Source organism: Micrasema longulum, unplaced genomic scaffold (assembly GCF_059751315.1).
Source record: "Micrasema longulum isolate JH-2025_06_02 unplaced genomic scaffold, ASM5975131v1 h1tg001340l, whole genome shotgun sequence".
NCBI classification, from domain to species: domain Eukaryota; kingdom Metazoa; phylum Arthropoda; class Insecta; order Trichoptera; family Brachycentridae; genus Micrasema; species Micrasema longulum.
The window spans coordinates 30,566-50,718 of record NW_028278526.1 but is presented as its reverse complement, the minus strand read 5'-3'; the positions used below and the strand labels follow the sequence as shown (position 1 = coordinate 50,718).

The window sequence follows — 20,153 nt, the reverse complement described above, 5'->3', positions numbered from 1 at the left end:
ATCTTTTTCTATCCGTCGGAGAACATCATCATTTCGGACTCTATCCACCCAGGAGATTTTTAATATCCTCCTGTAGCACCACATTTCAAAGGCTTTGATCTTTTTGTGTTTTGGGTGAGTGTTTACGTTTCGACGCCGTAAAAAAGTACTGAGAAGACGTAACATCGAGTAATGCGCATTCGGAGGTCTAAATTAAAGTCTCTACTGCAAAGAAGGTCACGCATCCTGAAAAAGCAGTCTTGCGCTACCTCTATTCTGACTTTGATCTCTTGCGAGTGATTCCATTTATCACTCAGCCAGCATCCTAAATATTTATATTGATGAACTTGCTCAATAAACTGCGCTCCAAGTTTTAAAGTCATTGGGAAAGTTTGTAGCTTTTTCCGAATAACCATACATTTAGTCTTGGAAATATTCATCTCTAGCCCTTTATTCAATAGTTGCAGGCTTTCTATACTATCTGCTAGAAGGACAGTATCATCCGCGTATCGGATATTGTTTATAATTTGTCCATTTATGCTAATGCCGTTTGTTAGTTCCGAGTACATATTAAAAAGGAGAGGAGACAGAATGCATCCTTACCGGACTCTTTGACATATGTCTATATCCGATGTCAATTCATCATCCACTTTCACTGCAGCTTTTTGATGCCAGTATAGGTTACCAATTATCCTTATTTCTCTAGAATCTATGTTGTTTATTTTATAAATTACTAGAAGTTCTTGGTGACGTATTATTTATTTTATTAATTTTATTTAGAAATTAACAGTCGACAGTGATATAATAACATAAAAAAAACACAGACAGACCAGTGAAGTTTCTAAATAAAAATCATATATATTAAATTGTGGTACAACAAAGGGGTTTGTTTGTGTGTATTTGTATGAGAGTAAGTATAAAGGTTGGTTTGTGTGTATTTGTATGGGAGTGAGTGTTCAGGTGTGTGTAAGCGTGAGCATCATTCATTAGCAAGTAGGAGCGTATCGCAGCCACGAGTTTTAATTTATTCTTAAATAAATTAAAGGGCATGTTAAATACATCAACAGACGGAAAAACGCTTAATAGTTTGAACAAGAACAATAGAGGAAAGAGTTTTTTATATGTTGAATAAATACTTGTTTTTTGTCACGTGAAAGGGGACAAGAAGATTAATTTTGGAGAGTAGGTTAAAACAGTCTACTTTATTATTTTATAATTTATATAAAGCATAATTCAGATATTGTGTGTCTATTTTCAAAAGAGAAAAATCCATTTTGTTCTCAGAAACGCAAAGCGTATTATTATTATATACAATCTAGGTATTAAAAAAAAATCCTTGAGCATTTTCAATCCTTTCAATGTTTGTAATGTGTGGTGAGCTCCACACAGCGGATGCAAACTCCATGCTACTGCGTACAAAAGTGTTGTATAAAGTCTTCAATGTATTTGTTTTTTTAAAGGGTTTAGAAATTCTTAAAATGAAGCCCAGCGTTTTGTAAGCTTTTTCAACAATAGAATTGATGTGAGACCCAAACAGTAATCTACTATCAAGAATAACTCTTAGGTCTCCAATATCACTGCACCGTGATATGGAATTGTCTTTGATCGTATAATTGTGCGTAATAAAAATTTTACTTTTAGTAAATATCATAAAATAACATTTAGAGGTAAGAATGTCTAGTTGATTTACATCACGGTTATCAATTAGACGATCCAGACCTTCTTGGATATTTACACAGTTCAATGTATCGTTGACATTGGCAAAGATCTTTGCATCATCAACAAAAAAATAGAAATTGAGAAAATTTAAAGCACTGATTGGTTTACCAATACTGTGCCCTATGCTCTATTGGGTGGGAAAAGGGAATGATGATGATGAATGCGTATGGATAGGATAGTAGGACAAAAGCCACTTGTCTATTTCAATACATTTTGGTATGAAATACATTATATTTTTCGGAATCTCGCTTGTAGCGTGCGTTGTTGTGCGTTCATTTTCGCAGCGTTCAAGTCAAATTGTCCCATCCATCGTCCTGTCCTGCGTGGTTGAGACAATTTTTGAAGCTGTGACAGGACAATATTGTCCTCTCTATTTTATTGTTCTCGTATGAACCAAGATTAAGATGCTCATTAGGCTTAGATCAGTAGACATATTTGAGTAAATTTCATTATAAATCATGTTCATTACAATAATTTCGTGAGTGTAAATACTGCTAACGTTATCAAGCAATTTTTCCTGTGTCCAAGCGGATGATGAAAAGAGTTCTGTGTATATAATAAAACCAGACCCCTGAACCAGTGTTTTCAACCCAATGTCTACTCTCAGTTAAAAAAACCTGAATAAGAAAATCGAGTGAAGATAAGTCTTCCTCATTGCGTAGTGATTCGATTTCAGGCATATTAGATGCAAACTATTGATTTTAAAGGTTTAGAAACTGCAATATTTCTTTGTCCCTGACTGACATCTGAAGTGTAAGACTGATCACCTTACCTTCATGTAACAGCTGATCGAAACACAATGCATTTAGTGTACCTGCGCAGTGTTTTATGCATTACTAGGTGTAGAAATGATAATTGTAATGATTATCAAGTATATCGACCGTAGATGAAACAGTTTTAAGACCCCTGATTTTAAAAGTAAACAGGAAATTTTGTAAAAGAAAAAATGTTGTTAGGTCGTGGTGATTTTATAAAAGAAGAAAATTAATTCGTTTCTCATTTCATCACTGCTATTGCAAACAATTTTACATTTCCATGGTGTGGAATTTGTATAACTTAAGTTGATAATTTATAGTAACCGACCGAAACAAGATTTTTAGCTAAAACCAAAAAGGAAAGTAAATTTCGGCTTCTGTTCAGATGAAGAACATTTTAGAGAAAGGACAATGAAAGTTTATACATTTACAGGGCTTATGACTAGCTGGTTTTAGTGGCCAATGGACACACTGTTTAACATTTACGATTTTGCCTTTGTTTGAACACATTTCTACAGATTTCTTAAATTCTTCCATCTGTTGATTTCAGCAAATTTAAAAAGATGAAATCTTTATTGGTGAAGAGATTCATCTGATCAAATATTTCACAAGCTAAGCATCGCTTGAAAACTTTTTTCAATTTTGAAAATTCTTCTTGGACCAGTAAGTTTCATTACAATGTTTTGAGTTTGTCCAAATATTTCTAGACAAAATACTGGATTTCACCCCCTAAGAAGTCATTAAGAGTAACCAACTTTAACAGGGAAGAAAGAGAAAGGAATATGGAAGTCTTGGCATTTACAGGGCTAATGATCTGTCATTAGTTGGTTTAAGTGGCCATTTTACTCATAAAACATTCATAAAAGTCACTTCTAAACGCCCAAAATTATGGGTTTTCATTGTATAAGATGAGAAAATTTGTCAATTTTTAGCAATTGGTTTGTTGTTATGTTACATTTTTACTTTAACTGCGCGTTTGCCTTCCCATGCTAGAGGTCTTTGGTTCGACTCCTGGCATGGGTGACAAGAAACGTTTATTTGAAAATGTGTTCACAGGATCTACATTTCTGTTCAATAAAATTTGACAAAAAGGCGGTCCTTTCCAAAGTAATTGAACGAGAAAAAAATACATACAGGAGATAAAGAATAGATGTCAGTTGAATACTGAAAATATAGTGATAATTAAAAACTTATGAAAATCATTTTAGATTATTTAAAACAGTATAGGCTAACTAAATTCATCTTATATTTTATTTATTTATTTACTCATACAAATACATGTACATCACAAAAAAAAATAACATTAGGCAGGTTTTTTTATATTTAGAAAGTAATTTTAATGTCCAAGTTGTTCGATATTTAAAAACTTACTATCTTAAAACAATCTTTATTGACATTCATCTTTTATATCCTGTATCTTTCAACAATAAACTGAACTGTGAATTAAAATAAAAATGAAAGTACACAAGTACTTAATGTAATATAATCAATTCCCCTTAATTTTTTAAGACAATAGGTAGGACTATTTGGTTTGTTTTTTATTAATTTTTAAATTTTATAATATGATTTTTTTTTATTCCATGTTGTGTATTTGACTATTGTTAATTTTTTTTACCAAACTATTTTGTAAAAAAAATATGAGCAAAACATATTCAATTAACGCGAAATAAGCAACTGTTTTTTTTTTCAATAAATTACCTACCATTCAATTGTAATGTTAAAATTTTATCAAGTCGTTGAAAATTTTAATTGATTTAATAAAAAAAACGAAGAAATCGGGTACGTACGATTAAATTTTACGCACTCTAATGGAAAAATTAAAATCTCAAAAAGGGTGAAAAATAAAAGCATATTTGATCATATTTCTGGAGCCAAGCAATATGAAAAATTTGCTTGATGAAAACACGAAATCAAAAACAGCGCCAAAACGTTTCCTGTTTAAACAACTAGATGGATCGAAAGCATCCACCCCTATATATGGCAAATTATTTCCATCGGATACATTTGTGGGGTGAGTAAATAAAAATTCTTCCATTTTCAATCAAAACCAATCCCGGAATAGTACACGGAAGTTATTGCAAAACAATCTTGCCGTAAATATTGTTTGACTTCCTTAGAGTTTACTTTTTATGATGAAAAACTCTAACTCTTAATTAATGACGTGTATTCATATTTGTTTTGTAGAAATTATATTTGTAGAAAGCTTTTGAGGAAGGAATATTTAAGGTCTTCGAATATCCATACAAGTTTATGCATTTTTTTAATCTCTCACACATTTTTCACACAAAAAGAGCTCATGAATGAAACTTCATTTATTTTATTTTTATTTTACATTAACGGCATAAATTGCCTTTAACATAAATATGAAAAAAAAAAAAAAAACATATTTAAAAACAAAACAAAAAATTAAAAATTTCCATAACTATAACAATAGTAACAAGTGGGTAAATACACATAAGTGACCAAAAATATTAACGAAATAAAAACATAAATATGAAAAAACAAAAAAAGGAAAAACATTTTTAAATATAAAGAAAAGTTTTAGAATAATATTGCGAGAGAAAAAAAGAAATCAGACTCGTTTTATAACTATTAAGTCCAGAACCAAATATATCAGCCTTGTCCTCATACTGATTGCCATATCCATGGAGCCTAGGGATAGGCGAGTGCATGTGATAGTTGGTCCTAGAACTCGCAGAACAAAAAGGAGATCTGTGGCGGGTATGTCGACCAGGTACACGGAAACACACCAACTCCAGCAAATCTGGACAGTCAATTAATGAATTGATCACTTTAAAAAGTAATATTAGGTCAGGATTCTTCTATCAGAAAGTCTCAAAAGATTTGCTGAAGATAACAATTGATTATAATCGAACAAAGCAGCTGGAATATGAACAACAGAGATGAAGAACATTTAAGAGAAGGTAATTTAGAAGTCTAGGCATATACAGGGCTTACGACCTGTCAATGGCTGGTTTAAGTGTGTGTTCACCATTCTGCCTATATTTGAACATCTATATTCCTTCATTTTTTTCATATGTTGATGCTTGTGAAGTTAAAGAGCTAAAACCTTTATTTATGCGGGTGAGATTCATCCAATTGAATTAAAAATTTGGACAAACTCAAAATATTGTTGGAATATGAAGTTTAAAATTAATATATTTTAAAAATTTCTCGAGTAAATCAGAATGTACACGATAATGGGGTGACCTTAAGCGATTTATGAGTATAAACATTATTTAACACTTGTACGTATTATTATTAAATGAATGAATTATTGAATCTAAAGGAATATTCAAGTACATAGGTACAAAAATACTACGCATCCAATTTTTTTTTTTGATATTTATTATGGCTTTTATCATTCTTGGTAATACTAGCCAGAAACAAACAGTGTTTACAAATGTTAAATGGGAGCAAAACAATATTACAGACATGACAGAAACAACTGATAAAGATTAAACGTTTTAAAAATAGGTACATGGAACATAAAAGATCTTAAAATTAAAATTACAACAATTGGAAATAAAACCTAAATCGCAAAAATAATATGCATTTTTAAGAAAAACACCCAAAACCTTGATAATATATATTTTACAACAAAAATGTATAACGAAAACACATTTGACATAGGTTTACTATTCTAGAGATAAATATAATTTATGATAACTTACTTTACAGCGCTCTTAAAATTTACTAAACTTGCAAAAGCAGCGCTGTAGAATGATTATAATTTATAATGTTTTCTAAGCAGTTAATGCAGAATTTACTTTAAAAACAATGAATAATCTAAACTTATAATTAAAAATCAAACACTGATTTGAGTCTACTGAACACTTCATTTTATTTTTACAAATATAAACATATAAAAATAAAAACTTCGTGACAATTGTTTCGCCTTATTAGGGCATTTTCAAACGAATCTAATAAGGCCCTCATAAGGCGAAACAATTGTCACAAAGTTTTTATTTTTATATGATTATATTTGTAAAAATAAAATAAAGTGTTCATTAGACTCAAATCAGTGTTTGATTTCTAATTATAAGGTTCAATATGGAGTTCTACAAAATAAACACCAAATCAATCAATCAATGAATAATCTAGGTTAACTATCAGATACCGCATGGAAGGCCACGTGATTGAGTCTCTAAGGACCGAATTGCCTGGCATGTAACCTGCTAGTGTTTTCTTAATGTTAATATATTACAACAGAGATGAAGAACTTTTTATATTAGGGAATATAGAAGTCTAGGCATCCACAGAGCTTGTGACCTGTCATTGACTGGTTTAAGTGGCCTTTACACACGGTGTTTTATTCACCATTCTACCTTTATTTGACCATCTATATTTCTTCGATTCTTCCATCTGTTGACGTTTGTGAGATTTAAGAGCCGAAACCTTTATTGCTGAGGGTGAGATTAATATGATTTAATTATTTCACCTACATGAAAAAAAATTTTTATACTTCTTCTTGGACCAGGTGGATTTACCAACAATGCTTTGAGTTTGTCTTAACTCTTATAGACAAGGACTGGAATCAACCCCCCAGGGAGCTGTTAATATTAACATATTACAGCAGAGATGAAGAATTTTTTATAGAAGGAAATATGTAAAACTAAGCATCCACAGGGCCTATGACCTAACAGATGAATGAATTGAAGGAATATAGATGATTAAATATAGGCAGAATGGTGAATGTTACAGAGTGTATAAAATGGCCATTACAACCAGCCAACGACAGGTCAAAAGCCCTGTGGATGTCTAGACTTCTATGTTCTCTTCTATAAAAAAATATTCATCTCTGTTGTCATATGTTAATATAACAAGTTCCCTAGGGGGTTGAATCCAGTCCATGTCGTACGAGAATTTGGGCAAACTCAAAACATTGTTATCTTGATGTTTTATAAACTACCGTTACTCCATCAAACTCTGCCTTTGATTAATCCTGCTACTTATGAAAAACAATTATCGAAATCGGAAAAAATTCATATTTTTTCAAGTTGTTCTATCTTTTGTATCCTTCATAATCCATACTATCATCCTCTTCATTCCTCACCCATCGTTTTCCAAAGGATTTTGGAATGATGACGTATTTTTCTACTTCCTTTCAGATCTCCTGACGGTGACGTTGATGATTGTCAAGTGATCCCGAATGACAAATCCACTGAGTTTATATTGGCTACTGTCGTTGAGGAAGCTGGAAAGTAAGTCACTTCCCAAATACTTTTACCTTACAAATTATTAGGAACGATTGGCTTAGGTAGAGAATCTTATTTGTATTCGTTAAGTCATTTTGATTTCACCAATTTAATGATTTTGTCCAAATTTTCTTCATTTTCCTATAAACGTAATCTTGATAGGGGTTATCATTGATACGCCACTAACATTGGAGAAGGTATTTGTACAAATTACTTTTAAATGTTAATAACGTTACAAAGTAAGAGATTTTTTAATTTGAATAAATAAACGGTATCATTTAAATATTTCCAAGTTTTCAGATCAGCAAAATAAAAATGACACAAATTCAAAATCCGTGTGTGATTTAAATAATAATCCTCATCATACCATACCACCTATCTGCACCAATAGTGCATAATATGGTTGCATTATATAGCATTGGTAGATACACCAGGTAGGTTTATCGTTAAAATTTATTTAGCACAGAGGCAATACTCCTTCATAGGACAAAAACCATAATGCCGGAACCATGAAAATGTTGTAAGAACCACAAGCTACAGAAGTTAATAACAACTTTCCCTAGTGAAATTGGTCGCAGAGAGTCTGAGGAGTTGATGGTGGCTGTAAAATAGCCAACACACATTCTTATTTAAATTGTCATTTTTTTTTTTTTTTCAAAGAAATATTTGCGTTCTTATGATTTACCCAAATATTTCATTTTGAGGGCCATTTTCAACGAGTTGTAAATAACTCACTATTAGAAAGTGGGAATCAAGTTGGGGTAAAGTAGGATTCGAACCACGGACCTTTGGTCTGTGAGTCCGAGACACTAGCCACAGGACAAAAACCCGATTCAAATATATTATAATTCATTTAATATTTTTACTTTATTATTTTTCAAATTTTTGGAGACCTTCATTATATTTTGCTTTGTTTTTAGAATGTTGTTTTCGTTACATATATAAACAAATTATTTTTTAGTTATATCTTTTAATATGTTCTTTCTTTTAACTACGTAGTTAAATGTTTTTTCCTATAAATGCATGTTTTTGTAACATGTATTTGATTATGTTTCTTCCTATCTATATTGTTTTATTATGTATTTTACCCAGTCATTTACTACATTTTTTTTAAAATTAAATGTAATGTTACATTTAATTTATTAAAATGAATAACCACAAAGTTTGTGCTTTAAATATACATTTTATGGAAGCAAAAATTATTTTTTATCATTTTAATAAATATTAATTTATTTCCATATGGATAGCTTTTTTATTTTTTTTCATTTAAATGTTTTTGTTTTTACAATAAACATAATAATAAAACAGAGAATTAAAAAATGAAGCATAATTACATATCAATGAAATACATATAACAAAAAAATCCCACAAAGGCATGGCTTGTTCGTGGGTATACAAGAAAATGTAAATGAATTTTTGCTCCTATAGTAAATAATGGACAGTTATAATATTTTTGTATAACATAAGAAAGAAAAAATAAAATATTCTGTATAAGATAACATGGAATTTTTTTATGGTAATTAAAATAGGAAATAAAAAATATTTTTAAAAAAACACAAAAATATTCCTTATTATTAAAGGGCAACAAAATAAATCATAGAAAAAAAAGAGTTCATATTTTTAGTTTGAATCCAAGATAGTGCATGTTTTTTAAAAGAAGGAAAATTTTGAAATTTTGGAATTTGGTTGTTAAATATATATTTTCAACATTGAAAACCATATATTTGTCTCAAATATTTAATCATTTTATTTTTAGAGGCTTAACTGTAGAGAATATTGATTTGAAATAAACATTTTTTACCTGAAAACACACATCAATTAAAATTTCATCCCCGTTTCGTTTGCCCATCAGATGCAGCATGAAATCCGAGCAAACATTTTGAAATTGTGTAAAAATTCAAGTTTGTTTGCTCGAAAATATGCGCCGGTTTTCCAAATCCTTAGCCAAGGTAATATTTTTGAGATCTAGAGCACTAAAACTTTACGAAAAGCAAATGTTTGCATTACTTTTCTGAACATTGTCAGTGCTTCAACTAAATAAGCCGAAGTTCACACATAAAATACAGTGTGCATTTTGAATATTATGTTATTGGGAACTCGAAACTTCAGCTGAGCGGACGGAATGCGAATAATATTAGGAATGAGTTATGAAATATAATATTTTTCTTAGCAAAAATAGGAAATTATTTCATTTCTTAATTTGTACATACGACTGCTTTGCCGAAAATCAATGTTATTATTGAGTTCAACTTTTAAAAGACTGTGGTAAATAATTCCTTTGCGCGCGATGCCGTAACATCGTGTTACCACAAGCAAAAGACAGAATATTCATAAGTTATTTTCATTGGAAAGCCAACAGACATTTATAAATGTATGAGATTCAATTGAATCATAAATACATATCGTAAATTCCAATTAGAAGCTTCCACATAATATTGTTTTTGTAAATGTTGTCACCTAAAATGTAAACATAACATAAAATAACTAATCATACGCTCATAACAACACAATTCACTCACTACAACATGACATCACTACATTGTCATGAATATGCTACTAGACAAGAGGATAAAATAAGACTACCATTATTGAAAAGAGCTGAGTCGCAAAATTGTTTGATGTATAAGGGTTTAAAAATGTATGATGAGATGCCTGAATGTATGAAGAATGAAAAGTGTCTGAAAGAATTTAAAAATAAATGTATAAGTTACTGTAAGGAAATGTAAATATATATAGATGATGTAAATGTACAAAATAGTTTATATTAGTTTTAATATAAGCTAACTTAAGAAATAAATAAAAAAAATATATAAAAAAAATTACTAAAACTAAAATATGATTTTACTAAAAATGTAAATTAATTACAATTTTTTTGTTTAAATGTGCTTTTGAACATGGGCCACACAATTGCACATTGAAATATATATTACGAGTATCAAACATCTGTTATTTCAGTGCCCATTTTTTAGTTTACAACGCCATAATCTCAAAACAGAATGCAGGAAAGATGGAATATCCTTAACAGATATGTACACTGTAGTTAAAAGTAGTTATCACGCGCCATTGTTCTTGAACTTTGCAACAATGGTGATTGGACTCATAAAGGTAATAAACCAAAATCAAAAATAAAAAATGCAAAAATATACCCAATTATCCTCTCACAACTTTTAAACTTGGCGAACAAACTTTTAGTATATTGCAAACGCCTAACGCCGCATGTCGCTGCTTGCAGTGTCGATCGACGTTAGCAGACTTTTTGTCTACGTACACAAACATGAATCAGTGTTGCTTTAAGCTTTAACTGGAGAGAACGTGTTTTTTTGTGCGGAGTAAAATTGAGACGCCGTATATGGTAATTACAAGACAGTGTGCGAGTAAAAATGAAACTACAAGGACCAATCCAAACATCTAACACGCCACGAAAGTACATTAAATAACTTAAACAATTTTCTAAAAATGACCTTTGTACAGCCATGCGGCTTGTCAAAACTGGAAAAATGTCACTTTGTTAAGCAGTTGAACGATTTTATATTAATAAATCACTCTTAAGTAGGCGATTTTTTGGTAAACATCTGTCTTAACAAGGGAGAAAAACTACATTGAACGGTAAACAAGAAGCAGACCTTTTATGAAAAAATAAGGTTATGGCTAAATGAGGATTTGCATTTATTATTTTTTTATTTTTGCAGAAACATATTATGTACATAAAAATATAAATACAAAAATACACTTTGGAAAAATACATCTTAAAATTTATTTATTTCTTTATGTACGGCATTTCTGCCATTTACATATATGTGGTATAAAAAGTGCTTAAAAATAAAAATATAAAAAAATCAAGTAGGATATATTAATATACTCGTACTATACATATTATAAATTACTTACATATTTCATACATACATATTTCAAAGAAATTATACAACAACAAAATACATAAATCAATCAAATTATAACTATTCTTACCCAAACTCCTGAAGTCGATTTGCTCTTTTTGATAAAAATATGTTGGTGACTTTATTTTTTAAGTTAGGCAAAGATAAACTAAATACATCAAAAAATAATTCCCGGTATTCTGTAATTTAAAAATAGATGAGTTACCGTTCGACAATTTTGACAATAAATTATTATGGATGTTCTGCTTAACCTAGGTGGCACATAGATTTAAATCAACTTCAGTAGATCAGGGGTATCAAACATTGGTTTAATTATTTTATATAAAGTCGTAAGATCGGTCGATGTTCTTAGTCGAGAGTCTTAAATTATGTTATAATTTAATTGATTACTAGAAAAACCCATCTTAAAATTAATACATCTAAGAAACTTATTCTGAATTCTCTCAATAGAATCTGAGAAAGTGATTTGATAAGGTGACCACATTGGAGAATTATAATTCAGTTGGCTTCTAACTAGAGACGTGTAAAGGTATTTTAAGGTGTTTATATTGTTAAAATATTTTCTGGTTCTAAGTACAAATCCTAATAATTTTAAAACTTTGTTAGATATTTTAATAATGTGCTCTTTAAATAATAATTTCGAATCGAACAAAACATCCAGATCGCTCACGATAGAAACATCAGTGATTTTAATTTGATTTAACATATAATTGAATAGAAAAGGATTTTTTATTTTAAAGAATCTCATAGCTTGACATTTGCTTAAATTGAGTTGCAATCTAATTGATAGAAGAAGAAATTAAATGTACCGTTCAAACATACACAAAAAAATAATTTCACTTTCCGATTTTTTGTTACTCGCGTGTTACCTGTGATATTTTCTGGTGCCTTATTTTTGGTATTTAAATAACCAATCAGTTTTACGGTGATTTAATGTTTTTTCATTTAAAAAAGAAATAAAGTACTTAGTTTTGATAAAAACGATGAGTTTTTCTCATCTTCACATTTAAAAAAAAGGTTAAAAATAAGACAGATTAGATTACATATTTGCTCAAAAATTGTTAAAAGCCTCGTAGTCGTAGAAGTATTATTAAACGTAATTGCAAATTTGACCTCAACTCTCTCATATTAAAGCGTTATTATCCTTTTTCTCGTACGTATACCGTAGCATTGATGCCACAGTTGTCTTATTTTTACACTCCAGTGCCTTTTTTTTGCCTCATCTGAGGATAAAATTAAGGCAGAATTTCCATTTTTTACGATAAATAGTAAGAATTGTCAAAGAAAATGTCTAATATAATAAAAGACTATTTAAACATATAAAATATTTATGTCTAAAAATAAATTCACCAATTAGATTCATTACTGAGAAAATATAAAATATATTAATTTCGTCTCATTATTACCCTCCCTGACCCTTCTTGTAATTTTCTCAAGCTGAACGGTTTGAGTAGGTAGGATGAAATTGCGTTAAGGCAATATGTCCGCCCTTATATGTATATAAAGTGTTAAATAAATAAATAAAAATGTTAACCAAATTTTTGTTTATACTAACTGACTTTTCTATGTTTACCAGTTTTGAGATGTACGTCTCTTCGTTAGAACATTTATAAAACTATCATGCAAATCCCCCAATACATCCCCTAATACAATACTTATCGCATGAGGTAATATGATACATGGTAAAAATAGTAAAGGTAATTATTGAAATAAATAAAAATAGGACGCAAAATGCCGAACGCTCCTGGAGTGGAACGGAAGGCCTGTTGATTCCTGTCAATAGTCCGACTTCTTCTGAATGAGTTTTCTATGGTTTCCTCTTCTTAAAACAAATGCGCAGAAGTTCTTTAACAAGGCCACAGCCGATTATCATCAACCCCACCAGATCCTCATACTAAAGTCAGAAATATTAGAAATAACATACCTTTTGCAGTTAATATAGGCCTTACGATTACCTTCTTTCAGCACAAAGATGCTTTCAAATTTCAGAGAGCTCCTTCGGCGGCTTTTCTCGTTTGACAATGAGCAAATTTTCCGTGTATGTGGGCACCGTCATGGAGACTTATGTCCTCAGATGCGGTGTGCGATATGTGGTGGGCAAGCTGTAGCTGTAGTTAATTTAAGCCTTGTACATAATAAGCAAGGCAAAAAATAAGCAACTCCTATAAAAATATATAAAATCCCCAAATACACCTTCATCATATTGGGCGCACAGAAAATATGAAACTAAAACGTAGATAGAACACTCGCAACTAAGTTGTATTTGTTCAAAAAAACGTTCACCCTTATAATATAAATAAACTATGACTTTAGTGCGGCTTAAACAGAGGATGTAATTATTTTGTTAACCCTTCTCAATCTAAAATAAGGCAGTTTTATACCACAAGCAGCCTACTTTCTTCTTGGTATAAACCGGACAATGTTATATGTATGAAACACCTGTTGCATTAAAACACATCCCATGAATTTCATATTACAATACAAAATGTTGAAACTATTGTAAATAATATATTTTCCTTTCACCCTTTTCAATACGCACTGGGTTTTTTTCTGTAAAAGTTTTCATTCCTTTTTATCCAACAATATTTTTAGTACGGCCGTGTTCAAATGTTTGTGGACATGTCTGAATTTTAATGTAACACAGTGTGTGAAGCGGTCACTAAAACCAGCTTATAACAGGTCATAAACTTAAATTATCTCTAAGCTATGATACCTTCCCACACATATCCTGAATTTGGAGTCTCGCCAATAAAAACAAGATCTCGGAGATACAAGTTCTCCAGAAAAGAGCTCTAAGAAACATTCTTGGTCGGAAATGGGATTCCCATGTAATTTTTTTAAATGATGTACTAAAATAGTAAAATTTGTATCTATGCCGGATTATAATACAAAAAACATTTATCCCTGCAACGCGAAGAATGAATGTGACGCCAATATCATGTTAAAGACATCGAAAGAGTTCAGCATAAATTTTTGCGTTTTATCAATTTTAAATTAAGTATACCGATTGAATACATAAATTACTCATACTTAAATGATTATTTAAACATCCAAACATTAGAAAACAGACGAAAATTAAATGACTTGCTTTTTTGTTTAAAATAATAATGTCGATGTTCGATTGTTGTGAACTTATCAATTTGATTAATGTGCGAGTGCCTGGTCGAGTTACCCGATGTAATACTTTGTTCTACTGCGGTCCATCATCGACCAATTACAGCGCGAATTCGCCAGTAATGCGGATGTATGTACTCGCGAACCAATATGCTAACAACATCGATGTCTTTAGCGTGAGTCTTGTAAATTTTAAATATCAATGTATATGTTCCTTATCAAATAGAACTTAATATTCTGTTCATATTGTATTTTATAACATTATGTACCTAGCTGCTTTAAACCTTCAATTGTATTTCTTTAGTTTATTTAAAAAAAAATAATTTAAAAAAAATAGAAATATATATATATATTGCTTTAACTTTTTTAAAACCAACTTAACTTTTAAACACAGTTTTATATTTTATTACTTTATATTGTATTTTTTTTTAATTTATGTTGTTAATTCACTCATCTTTTTATTTTTATACCAACTATGCTTCTTGACACTGTTCCTGTATTTTATTTCTTTATATTGTGTTTTTTTTTTTTAAAATCTATGTTGTTTATATACTCATCTTTTTTTTTTTATACCAACTTTACTTTTTAACACTGTTCTATCTTTTGTTGCTTTATATTGTATTTTTTAAATTAAATGTTGTTTATATACTTATATTTTGTAAAACTTTCATGTGTATAAAAACCTTATGGGCGTGAAAAAATAATAAAATAAAATAAATTATAATAATAAAGCAATTAATTTGTATAAGAGAGAGCACGAAGATTTTTATTATAGGCAATTCATCCTACGAAGTATGATTTCTAGAACACGAAGATAGAACTCATAACAAAAAAGACAGAGAGAAACCAGAATGGGACTCAAAATGCCGAACACTCTTCAAGTGGAACAGAAGGCCTGTCGATGACTGTCAACAGGCTGGCTTCTTCTGAAGAGTTTTAAGTGGTTTCATCTTCACTAGAGCAAATGCTAGAGAAGTGCCTGATTTGCCCATCATAGAATATTCCTCCTGATCCCAACACTTATAAAATAGAAACTTGTTAAAAACAGAAAAATCAACTTTAATGAATAATAAACTTTGTTCATAATAAACCCGGTAAATAATAAATGTAACTCATATATTTTTTGTTTTTTTTTAATTTGGAAAACCAATAGTTTTTCATACATATTTAAAGTAAACAAACAGATGTAGAGTTTTTCTACTGACATTTCTTGGTGGAACTGCATTTTAATTATGATAATAAAAATACTTTTATAGTTTTATTCCACTTTTATTTATAGTTTTTTTACCAGTGACCGGGTTTCGTCGTGACCAACATCGTCAGACTGGTGGAAGACTAAACAAATTTCTATGTTATATACAAGTGCAAGCAGGGGTTGTAAATCATGATTTTTTGTAATTATGGATATAATTTTTTTTAAGTTAAAATCATTTAAGTATAAGATAATAACAATAAAAAGAATATAACCAACAATATTTTGAGTTCGTCCAAATTTTTTTAGACAAGGACTGGATTCAACTCCCTGGGGAGCTGTTTATATTAATATATTACAACAGAAATGAAGAACATTTAACTTCACAAACATCAACAGATGAAAGAATTGAAGGAATATGGATGTTCAAAAATAGGCCGAATGGTGAATGTGTGTAAAGTGGCCACATAAACCAGCTATTGACAGGTCATAAGCCCTGTATATGCCAAGACTTCCATATTACCTTCTCTTAAATATTATTCATCTCAGTTTTGTTTGAATGTATATAATAAAAACTGGTGTAAAATATATAATTTTATGAAATTTTATAATGAAATCGTATTTGAATTACATGTATTACTGACGATATCAGTCACGACGAAACCTGGTCACTGGTAAAAAAATTATAAAAAATTAAAAAATAAAAGTGGAATAAAACTATAAAAGTATTTTTATTAATATATAAACAGATATAGTGTATAAACTTAGAACTCATAACAGATTGCTACAAAGTGTACAAAGTTAGTAAAGAAAATTTAATACATCTTATATAAATACATGAGTTTGTACATAAAAAATGATATTTTCATTTACCTGGAAATTTTTTAATAATAAAAAAAGCACTTTTTTTTAAATAAGAAGAGTAAATTATTGTAAACTGAGCGGGATTAGGACAAGGATGCATAAAGAGAGGATAAGGAGGGGAAGGGAGATGTACATATTTATTATTAGAATGTCTACTAAGTTACATAATGCATTTTTAGTGTAGATTTAAAATCTGACAGTGATGTTTGTGTAGTGTATGTCTTTAAATTTGTACTTTGCACTGAAAAAGTCCTACGAAAAAAAGCATTTTTAACATACGATGTTTTACTTATTGGTACATGGAACAGGTGGTACCGTTTGCAAATCCTGGCTGGCACATGATTGTTATTAAAGTAAGTAATTCTGCACAGTCAACTATTCCTGTCATAATTTTATGAAGCATAAAAAAAAAAGAAGAGAAAGACGCTGTTCTGTGGCGGGTGTTTGTATGAAGAAGATTCAGTCAGTTATTGACCGTGATGGTGGATGCCCGCATTGAGGATGACCTGCGTATTTATAATTTTAACACTTATAATATAATAAATCAAACACTTTTTTGAGTCTACTGAACACTTTATTTTATTTTTACAAATAAAAAAACAAAAATTTCCTGACAATTCTTTGGCATTGTTAGGGCATTTTCAAACGAATATAAAGATTAGATGGATTGAATGTCTTTATATTATTATATAATTCAAGGTACTCAAGTAAAAATAAAATAATTTTATGAACTATAGCATGTACATTAATCATAATTGTGGGAAAAACCAATAGTTCAGGCCAAAGCTTAGTGTTTATTAGTTAATGGGGAATTTAGGTATTTATATTTGAATTTCGGAAAAATTTATAACACAATAAGTATTTATTGACACACGTGTGTGTATTGTAAGATAATTGATGAAGTTTATATTTATATATCTTAAGATAATAGTTGTGGAAAATAAAACAATAATATTATAATAGGTTAGTGTTCTTTATAATTTTAAAATTCAATCCATCGAATCTTCACATTCGTTTGAAAATGGCCTTACAAAGCGAAACAATCGTCACGAAAGTTTTGTTTTTATATTTGTAAAAATAAAATAAAGTGTTCAGTAGACTCAAATCCGTGTTTTATTTCTTATATAATAAGTTTAAATGTGGAGTTCTACAAAATAAACACCAAATCAATAAATATAATTTTTTAGGTTATTTTGCAATAGAAGGGCTAAATTATATGTTTATATCTATGAAATTTAGAAAAAAAAAATGTTTTTGTGTGTTTTTTTAAACTTTAGAATATTTCGTATTTTGGGTGTAATAACGCGATAATGTATCATTTTCATTAAAATATAATTATTTCCCACAGTCTTTTCAGAGTTGATTATTTTATTTGTCCCAACTCAACAAAAAACTTTGGTCCCATGGAGTTGGAACTTATGTGGTTATGGTTATGGTTAAGACACTTGACTCACACACGGAAGGGTCTGGGTTTGGTACCCGGCAAGAACACAAATATCAAATAGGAGTTTTCTCAAGCTTGGGTATACTGTGCTGTAATTCACCACTGTAATTGGGCCTCAAGGCTTGTTGTGGTAAAAAAAAAACAGAATAATAATGATCTTCATCATCATCATTTTTGTTGCATAAAGGTAAAATGATCAGTCTAACGCTTCAGGTACCAGTCCAGGTACTATGAAATATTATAGTATAAAACATCCTTTTAAATAAATATTTCATTTCAACCATGTCAGGAATCAAACCCGAGACCTCTTGTATAGTAGGCAAACGTGGTGACTACTACACCACAAGGTCGATAAAAGTAATGATCTGTTAATAAATAAATAGATAAAATGTTGCGGTTTTTAATACATAATTCAAATATGTAAACTGGGGTATATCGATTAAATGTAGCAATATATATACAGCTGAATAATTTATTGCAGTGACCGCAAAAACGGCATTTGGCCACGCCCCTAATACGTCACGTTTCTTTTCAACTTTGTTCCAAACCATTCAAGTTTTCATTCAAGAATATAGTCATGAATCTTGACGCCACAACTGTAAATGCTAAACATGCCGCGTTTTTCGAGTAACTTATTTTTTAAAGTTATATATGAAAACATTTTTCTACAATATCCCTATTGATTTTGAAAATACAGTTAATTATTCTCAATCCGTTTTATATATTTTTATCGGTATTTGTAGTACGTGATATTTCCCTATTACATATATTTTTTCTTTTGTTTTCAGTGTTATCACTTCACTGGCAACTCAGCAGCCTCACGCAGACGCCAACGGTAACAACGACTCTGGCTACGCCGCCTCCAACCTGAGCGCCCATGACGAAGCGGGCCTAAAGGACCATGGAGATGCGTCTCCCGGACCTCGGAGTCCACGGGACTCTAGAATGTCCGCTGTCAGCCTGGGAGGGGTTAAGGGAAAAGCAACGATCATCGCCAGAATAGGCTCGAGTTACTCCACTAAGAATGGAAGCACAGCATCACCACGTGGAGAAAAAGTTCCATTAAGGTAATTACACAACTGTTAAAATGCTTTCATTACTTTAAAAAAAAATCATTACATTTGTTTTAACCTTTAAAATGCAAATTAGTCTCTGTTACCCAAAAAAGTTTTTAAAAATTGTCATTAATTAATTTAAGGGTAATTAATTCAAGCAATATGCTTCATACAAACGTATTTCTATATTTTCTCCCTGGATTATGGTAGGTACTAGACAGAAGCGTGTGGTGAAATTTTCGATCAGGGAAGCAGTCACATGGTACTAGGTACATACATATTTTAACACAGAAATTCAAATCCAGTGCTTTGAAATAAACTAATAATCAATTTTTCTTTGTAATTTCAGCATAAAAGTTATTTTTCATAGTTTATTTTCATAATGCCATCATGTCCACCAATTTGAATACTAAATTTGTTATAAAACCGTCACAATAAATGAAAAATAAACCTGTAGTCTGATTCTAAGTTCGTGATAATTTAACACGAGCTCGTGTTAACAGGAGTGCTATTCTCAACTACTCTCGTGGGACGAAAAAACAGTTTTTCACACAAAAATACACGAAATAATACGACCACGAGAGCGTTTGGAATACCAGCCTAGAATACGGATTTGAATACACGTTTGAAGTAAAGCGCGGCTGTGTTGATTTCAGCGTTAACTTGCGATAGCACGGACTCAGAATCAGACAGCTGGATGTCTGTTAGAGGTGATTACACAGATACTAAATATCTTTATTTGCGCATGCCCGGACATGTGAAATTCTGTACTAAAGGACAATTTTAAAAGAGCTAAAGCACCCAGTTCCATATTCTAAAATCAGATAGAGCGCAGTGTATTTTATACCAGTCCACGCATAACTGCACAGTCGGAAGATTGCGTGTGGAGTTGTCGCAATTTTTTAAAAGGTATAACAAATGAACATCGAATCCATCT

General features: G+C 30.4%; 1 protein-coding gene across 1 annotated transcript in view; it reads left to right on the top strand.

The window, feature by feature from the left end:
- The window catches only part of Dop2R (dopamine D2-like receptor), a gene marked incomplete at its 5' end in the record, with an annotated part of 123,468 nt that overhangs the window by 86,680 nt on the left and 16,635 nt on the right, over positions 1-20,153 (top strand). Inside the window, 2 exons of the mRNA XM_088235168.1 lie at positions 7,565-7,657; positions 18,950-19,228. Coding sequence (XP_088091294.1) covers positions 7,565-7,657; positions 18,950-19,228 — 372 coding nt within the window. The remainder of the gene's footprint in view (positions 1-7,564; positions 7,658-18,949; positions 19,229-20,153) is intronic.